Source organism: Acanthisitta chloris, unplaced genomic scaffold (genome assembly GCF_000695815.1).
Source record: "Acanthisitta chloris isolate BGI_N310 unplaced genomic scaffold, ASM69581v1 scaffold9898, whole genome shotgun sequence".
In the NCBI taxonomy this organism is placed as follows: Eukaryota; Metazoa; Chordata; class Aves; order Passeriformes; family Acanthisittidae; genus Acanthisitta; species Acanthisitta chloris.
This window is the reverse complement of record NW_008688665.1, coordinates 11,480-19,485: the sequence shown is the minus strand read 5'-3', so window position 1 is coordinate 19,485 and position 8,006 is coordinate 11,480. Positions and strand designations below refer to the sequence as shown.

General features: G+C 50.9%; 1 protein-coding gene across 1 annotated transcript in view; it reads left to right on the top strand.

Moving 5' to 3' along the window:
* POR (P450 (cytochrome) oxidoreductase) overlaps window positions 1–8,006 on the top strand; it is a 15,572-nt gene that overhangs the window by 5,158 nt on the left and 2,408 nt on the right. The window contains exons 2-10 of the mRNA XM_009081117.1: window positions 1,337–1,385; window positions 2,206–2,334; window positions 2,795–2,944; window positions 3,808–3,932; window positions 4,334–4,423; window positions 4,594–4,692; window positions 5,348–5,464; window positions 6,294–6,412; window positions 7,698–7,879. Coding sequence (XP_009079365.1) covers window positions 1,337–1,385; window positions 2,206–2,334; window positions 2,795–2,944; window positions 3,808–3,932; window positions 4,334–4,423; window positions 4,594–4,692; window positions 5,348–5,464; window positions 6,294–6,412; window positions 7,698–7,879 — 1,060 coding nt within the window. The remainder of the gene's footprint in view (window positions 1–1,336; window positions 1,386–2,205; window positions 2,335–2,794; window positions 2,945–3,807; window positions 3,933–4,333; window positions 4,424–4,593; window positions 4,693–5,347; window positions 5,465–6,293; window positions 6,413–7,697; window positions 7,880–8,006) is intronic.

Here is an 8,006-nt window from a genome sequence, read left to right as displayed (position 1 = left end):
TGTTGGTGCTTGGAGCTGTCAGGCCCTGCTGTGGAGCTCCTTGATACCCTTGGGTAGAAAGGAGTGCTTGAAGAAGGCATATTTCACTGGATGTCCTCCACCCTACTGCTCTCCGCAAATGCCTCGGCACATCTGCAGAGATCCCTCCCTCTGGGCTGCAGAGGTTAGGAAACTGTTAGTGAGCTCTTCACATTCTCACATGGGCTGGAGCCAAAACCATTTTTTTTTTTTTGCCTGGAGGCTTCTCTCTTCCCACAGCAGACCCAGCCTTGCATTCTTCCATTGTGAAGTAGGAATGGGTCCCACGTTCCTCTTTCTTGCTACCAAAGCTCTAGCAGAGAGGATAGCAAGTGAGCTCCTGTTCCCCTTGCCTGCCATGAAAAGCCCCCAGCACCTAATCTGTCTCTAGCTAGAGCCACCTCTGCTTTTGAGGCTCCCAGGGTCCCCAGGACTGAGTTGTTTTCACCCTGTGACACTGAAAACCCATGGGTGTGCTTAGGATAGTGAAGCTCTTCTGGCTCCCTCCCTAACAGGGGCAGCAATAGCTGTGTGAATCCTTGCCTCAATGTTTCTGTCTCTGCTGTGGTTTGTCACCCCTTCCAAGCTAAGGAAGGCCACCTCCATGCAATAATGCAAAAGCTCTGTGCCAGAGATCCATGCTGGGAGTGGAAATCCCATAGCATGGGAATGATCTCCGCAGGACCTCAGCAGGTAGTGGTTGCCTTGCTGGAGGCTCTGTGGGTCTGACTGGTTGCGTGTGTCTGCTCCATGGGGCTCTCCAGCTCTGGGACTCTTGTCTGGCTTGCTGTTTTGAGGTTGAAACAGCTGGTTTGTAGTCCTGTTTGACTTCAGACTTGGGGAACCTGCCCTGGGCAGCATGGCTCCGGGCTGGTCCTACCTGCCCATGGTGGTGTGGGAGTCAGGGAACTCTCCATTCCCCTCTCATGCTGTGGCTCAGCTCCTGAGATTTATCTGGAGACCTGCTCTTGTGGGGTCCTTGTAACCTCAGCTGTGACACCTCTCAGAGCAGTTGATAAAGGTTTCCTGAGAGGCAGGGCTGAGTGCCTGTGCTTTGTCTCTGAGGATTTATTGATGGAGTTGATGCAGGGGCTCAGCTCTTCCCTTCTGCTCTGTCCATGCTCCATGGCTGTGTATGGAAGCTCTGTGGGTGAGTGATGGGCATCCCAGGGACAGGGTGAATAAGGGTGGTCCTAGGGGACTCACACCCTTTGGACAGCCTTCCTGTGATCAAGAGGCCACTTTTTCCCTACTTGCTTATTCCTGTCCTCAAAGAATAAACATGATTGTCTGACAGGAGATTCCTCTTGTTTTTCAGAGTAGCTCCAGTGAGGGACAGCAGCTTCATCGAGAAGATGAAGAAGACGGTAAGTTGCTACAGGGGGTGCTGGGAAGGTGGGAGAGCTCATGTCCTTCCCAGTTTCCTCTGGAGACTGTCAGCAGGAGGGGCTGATTTGGGTAGACACGTGCCTGCTGCAGAGCATCCAGAGGAAGGCTGTGTGGGCAGCTGGGAATAGTTCTTTCAGTCTGTGCCTGAGAGTTGTCCTTAGAGAAAAAATTAAAGTGAAAATTTGATGAAAAATAATAGTGTAATATGAGATCAAAGTCAAGAGGGAAATGGCAGAGACTTTAAAGTCATTGGCTGGCAGTTGTTTATCTGTGTGGTTGCTTCCCAAACGGGCTCACTGTGGAATGGGAATTGTTGTACACAGAACTGACAGCTTTTAACTCCACTGGACTGGACACAAGAGGAAGCAGAGGAAGAAGCAAGGGCTGGATATATTTTCCATTTTACTTAAAAGCAGCTGGCTGGCAGCAGAGTAGGAACTCTGGTGCTTCCCAAAGCTTTGTCAAGTCTGTGTTCTCATCCAGGGAGTTCCCTATTTCCAGAAGCCACGCTGCAGCTTTGAAGTTGAGAATAAATCTTCAGAGTTTTCCTTTGTTTTGGGTTTTAGTGTGACCTGAGTCTCCCCTCTGAGAGTGACAAGAGTCATGCTGTCATTAACAAATAAGCCTTGAGTTTTCTGCCACAAACCTGGTGTGGAATCCCATATGAGCACAGACTGCTGGTTGCCTTTAGGTTGCAGTCCAGGACTCCTGATCCCAAGCATTTCCTTTATCTGTGCTTCATCCATGCATTTGCCAAATGAGTAATCACCATTTAACAGGGATTTCTTTTCACTCCAGGGGCGAAACATAGTGGTTTTCTACGGTTCCCAGACGGGCACAGCAGAGGAATTTGCCAATCGGCTCTCCAAAGATGCTCATCGCTATGGCCTCCGGGGCATGGCAGCGGATCCAGAGGAGTATGACCTGGTAATTTAGCCATGAACAGCCTCCAGATAGTAACATCCTTTTAGTGTACCCTAAAAAACCCAAGAACGACCCTGACCAAAGGACAGTTGGCCTTTTAGTAGTGTCATTTAGGGGAGAAAAGATCAGCCTGAGAGATGCAGAGATGGGCTTGGGCCTTGCCATTCAGCGTTCTCCTGGTCCCTTAAAGCCTTGTATGGAAAATCCCGTCGCTTTCCTGGTGGGATAGAAGTATTGACTTGCAGTCCTGTAAGGGTGGTTAGCTTAATTTCCCCTGCCATTCTGGATGAGTTTGGCCTTTCCCAACATTTTTTCTAATCAGCTGTTTGACATCGTGTGGTGCTGTTTACACCAGAGGTAGCTACACTCTAGGAACACTCTAGGTAGCTACAGCTAGGAATGGGCTTGCCCAGTAACCACACTGTGGGATCCTTGAGGATTGATTCTTTTCCTTGGGTTGCAGTCGGACCTGAGTCGCCTCTCTGAGATTGACAAGTCCTTAGCTGTGTTCTGCATGGCCACGTATGGTGAGGGAGATCCCACGGACAATGCCCAGGATTTCTACGACTGGCTGCAGGAGGCTGACGCCGACCTGTCAGGTCTGCGGTTTGCAGTAAGTCCCTCAATTCCAGTTTGTGTCCACGTGGGCAGGAAAACCAAGAGCCCTTCACTGTGCCTGCACATGGCTTTGGGGAAGGGCATAACATGTCTGTGCCTTGTACACCTGTCTCAGATGCAGTCCCTATTGTCTTCCTCCGCAGGCTTTGTAGATACTTGCAAACATACATCTGAGGGCTTTAAATGCAGATGTTTGAGTACTCTCTCCACTCCCTGATTCATGAGGGTTTGCTGGTACAAACAGCCCTGCAGGCATTGAATACAAAATCTGTAAATGAGTTACAGGCTGCTGCTGTTGTTCCGAAGCTAATTGAGCACCCTGGGGCCAGATCTTCTCCCAAAAATTAAATCACCTGGAGGAGTGTATAGCTTTCTTCCTGTGTCGAGCTGAATAACTGGCTGAGATACAGCCACCTCACCTAAACCCTGGCCAAATTCCTTAGGCAGCATAATAATTGCAAATGAGATTAAGATTCGCTGCTGGAGATGTGAAGCTGCTCTGTGTGAAGCAGTGAGCAAACATTTACGGAGTGGTTTGTGGGAGGCAAATGCCAGCAGTTGGTCTCCAGGCAGTCCAGGCTCTTCCTGGTCCCTTGAGGAGATGGTGCAGGAGCTCTTGTATGTGCATCCTCTTGCTGTGCCTGAGGCCAGGCTCAGGGCAGGTGCTAGTGCCTCCTGACCAGACATTCTCCAGTGGCAGATTCTCACTCAAGGCCTACAAAGAGCTGATGGGGAGCTGGGAGAGGTCTCACTGCCTTTCTTCAACATCCTTTGCTGGGTGGTACTGGCCAAGGGATGTCAACTGGATGGGAAAAGTCCAGACCCTGTTTCTCCATGCTCATCAGCATTCCCTTCCAGGTCTTTGGGCTGGGGAACAAGACTTATGAGCACTTCAATGCCATGGGAAAGTATGTGGACAAGAGACTGGAGGAACTTGGAGCCCAGCGCATCTTTGAACTTGGGCTGGGAGATGACGATGGCAAGTGAGTACTTTGGATTGAGAGGCTGATCAGAGCTGGCTAAAGCATCTTGGAAGGGACCTTGTCAGGAAATTTGCTCTACTGCCAAGACAGAAATAAACTCCACAGGGTTTTTTGTGGGAATTGACCACATTAGGTCTCTGAAGATGCTTTCCTGGGGATCTGTGGGCACATGTGCAGGTACCAAAGCTTTTGTGGGAGTTGACCCCATTAGGTCTCTGAAGATGCTTTCCTAGGGATCTGTGGGTGCATGTGCAGGTACCAAAGTTGCCTGGGTTGAAGACAAATGCCTTTTTCCTTGGTGAAGGGAGGAAGTCCATAGGGTTCTCAGATAGCTCCTTTGGGAATGCCCCTTTGCTCCCAACTGGAGCTGGGTTATTGACTCTTTCTTTTGTCCTGGCTAGCCTGGAAGAAGACTTCATCACCTGGAGAGAGCAGTTCTGGCCAGCAGTGTGCGAGCACTTAGGGGTGGAGGCTACAGGAGAAGAGTCCAGGTGGGTATGGGAGCAGGTTCTTTTGAGTGCCAGGGCAACTGGCCACCTCTGGTGAAATTGCATTTGTTTTTGAGCTGAAGCAAATCCAGCAAAGCAGTTGATGGTTCCAACTCTACCTTGTGGTTTCCAGTTTGACTCTTTTCTCTTTTCTCTCCCTTTTCCTTGTCCAGCATTCGCCAGTATGAGCTGGTGGTGCACACAGATGTGAACATGAACAAAGTGTACACGGGTGAGATGGGCCGACTCAAGAGCTATGAGAACCAGAAGCCGTAAGTGCCAAAGCCCCCTGGGCTGGGTGTACGTGGGGCAGGTGTCATCTGATGGATCCTTGATGTTTCAGACAACATTAGCTGATGTTTCAACAGCTGTTGTTTGAAGGCAGCTGTCTGTGGAAGGAAGTTGTCGTGCAGGCAGTGTCATTTCTGCAATGCAGCTGGTCTTGTGCCAAGAGGAATGGGCTTAGATCTCCATTGGAACCCTGAGATTCCCCAGGTAGTGAATCATTAGTGGTGAGGAAATGGCTGTGGTCACATGTGCTGTTTGGCTGGTACATCCACAGCATCTGTTTTGAGCCTTTCCTTGCCTGGGGTGGCCCATGCATGATGGCTGCCTGCAGTATTGCTGTATGGACATGAGCTGTATAATTCCAGCCTGAAGGATTTCTTTGAGATGTGACAGTCCCTCTGGTCCACTTCTGTATCATGTGTTCTTAAAGGGACAGAAGCTGTTGACTGCTGGGCTGTACTTAGAAGGAAAAGAGTGTGTGGGTAGCAGCAGGACCACAATTCAGTTTATGCTGTGGTGTATTGTGTTTTGGAACATGAATCTGATCACAGGAGTCTGCTCTGCAGGCAGAAGAACATGGCAGGTGGCACAGTGAACCTGCAAGAGAGTAACCCAGAGGGGTCTTGTCTTTCCTTCCAGACCATTTGATGCCAAGAACCCCTTCCTGGCCCAGGTTACGGAGAACCGCAAGCTGAATGAGGGTGGAGAGCGACACCTGATGCACCTGGAGCTGGATATCTCCAATTCCAAAATCAGGTAATTTCCTGTGTTATGCTGCTCCTCTATTTTGACAGGAGCAGTCTGCATCAGGAGCAAAGAACAAGGATGTGGCACTGGCCTCATCTAGCACTTCAGAAGGGGACCTTGTTCTCATAGTTACCTAACACTGTCTCTCTGGGATTCTGTACCAGGTACCCCATGTCAGGACTTTCTCACAGCTCTTGCACTGGCTGAACCAGGTACCCCATGTCAGGACTTTCTCCCAACTCTTGCACTGGCTGCTTTGGGTCCCTCCCATCCCACATACTTGCTCTGCCTAAGCAGTCCCAGTTGCAAGAATTCTCTAGGAGTCATTCAAAAAATGAGAGGGCAGATGAGCTGTGAGGGAGGGAAGTGAGGATGGCTCACTCCTGGGTTTGCCTGGCTTAGGTGTCCAAGCACAGGGGAATAAAGCCCAGTTCTTAAAAACCCTCTCACTGGCTTAAATTCCTTTAATTGTTAAGAAGTCATGAATTCAGGGGGGTTAAAGTAACCAAGTACTGCGGAGGGTTTGAGCAGCTTTGCTCCATGCCTGTCAGGGAGTTGTCCTGTCCTTGCTGGAACTTTGGCCTCGTCAAAGTCTCTGGCAAAACTGCTGTTATCTTGGAGGTCCCTTGTAAAAACCCTAGTTCTTAAAACCAATATCCCACAGTGGTCCTTTCACCTATTACTGCTGACTCTGTGAATCCCTGATAGTGCAGGCACTGTGCAGCAGCTCAGGTCTCAGTGTTGCCCTGCTCACTTGTCTTCTGGCTGAGCAGCTTGGGCACAGGAGAGGCAAGAAGTGGTGCTGGTGTTCCATTTGCTGTACTCCTGCTCATGCCAGGTATGAGTCCGGGGACCACGTGGCAGTGTACCCAGCCAACGACTCCTCTCTGGTGAACCAGATCGGTGAGATCCTGGGCACAGACTTGGACACCATCATGTCCCTAAACAATTTGGATGGTGAGTATGGATAACTCCTGAGGGTTATCAGTTCTCCTTCAGCTGTAGCCTCTCTCCTTCCCACCAGAGCAGGAGCCAGATCACCTTCAGGTCCCGTGGGACACCTGCAGGCAAACAGATGTCCCACGGCCATTCCAAAGCTGTGCCATTTTAGCAGTGGCACAGAGCCTGCGTGCTGAGAGCAGCTGAACTGGGTCAGTTGTGAAATGTGCTTAGTGTGCCCATTCAACAACAAATTATGTAACAGCACACTCCTAATTACAGAGCATCAGCTCACCAGAGCATCCCTCAGCCGCAGCAGCCTTGGAGCTCCACAGGGCCCTTAGTGTGTGAGATGTTCTTATTCAGTCCTGGGAGGAGGCACAGGCTTGGGAACTGAGCTGCCAGGAGGGAGCACTTGTGCAGATACAAAGAGCTCTTCCTGGGCAGCATTCCCAGCAGAGCTGGCCTCTGGCAGGAGGGAGATGACAGCTGCTGTCCATCTCACTCCTGAAGCAGCACAGCCAGACCTGAGGCATCAGATGTGCTGAGAGGTTCTGGTTTCAAGAGAGGAAATAGCTTTAACACACTGCTGGAGCCTGTGGTTCCCCGTGCAGTGTCCTATGTTGTGCAGCCTCACACTGTCACTCCTGTCCCTTATGGACCTCTCAATTTGCTGAACTGAACAGCTCCAGCCTTGACTGCTGATGCTGACCTTTCCCAAGGGGACTCTGAGCACAGCTGTGTGTGGCTGAAGGAGCTTAAGGACACTTTAGAGACCAGATCTGAATGAGGTGTGTGTGAGGCCAAATTAGTTGTGGAGAGGTGCCCCCCTGCTCGGTCTGGGGGTTTGCTGAGTGCCTCTGTGCATGGACAGCTCTGCTGGGGAGCACAAGGTATGTTTTTTTGCTGCTAAACTCTCAAGCAGCATCTGTGAAACACAGGATGGACTACTGGGAAATGGAGCTGCTTGGAGAGGGAGATGTTCCAGTGTGGGACTGGGGCTTTGGCCCACAGACTGAACAACTGGGAAATGGAGCTGCTTGGAGAGGGGGATGTTCCAGTGTGGGACTGGGGCTTCAGCCCACAGACTGAACTGCCCTAGGGCTGCTCTCTCCTCCCTAAACCCCACTGCTCTGCTCTGTCTCCAGCTCCCACACACCATGTGTAGCTCCTGGCATGAAATCTTGAACGTAACAGCGTGTGATTGCTGATCTTCAATTTTTCTTTCCCCTGGCATGAAATCTTGAACGTAACAGCATGTGGTTGCTGATTTTCAATTCTTCTTTCTCTCCCTCTTCTCCAGAGGAATCCAACAAGAAACATCCCTTCCCCTGCCCCACATCCTACCGAACAGCCCTGACATACTACCTGGACATCACCAACCCTCCCCGCACCAACGTCCTGTACGAGCTGGCCCAGTATGCCACAGACACGGGCGAGCAGGAGCGTCTGCGCAGAATGGCCTCATCTGCTGCCGAGGGCAAGGTGGGAGCACTGCCCTTCCCACTAAGCTGCTGGGTGGAACTGGGTGCTGGGGGATCCCCAGAAGGCACCCAGGATTGTGCAGAGAGCTGAGGGGATGTTTGCGAGCTGTGCAGGGAAGTCATCACGT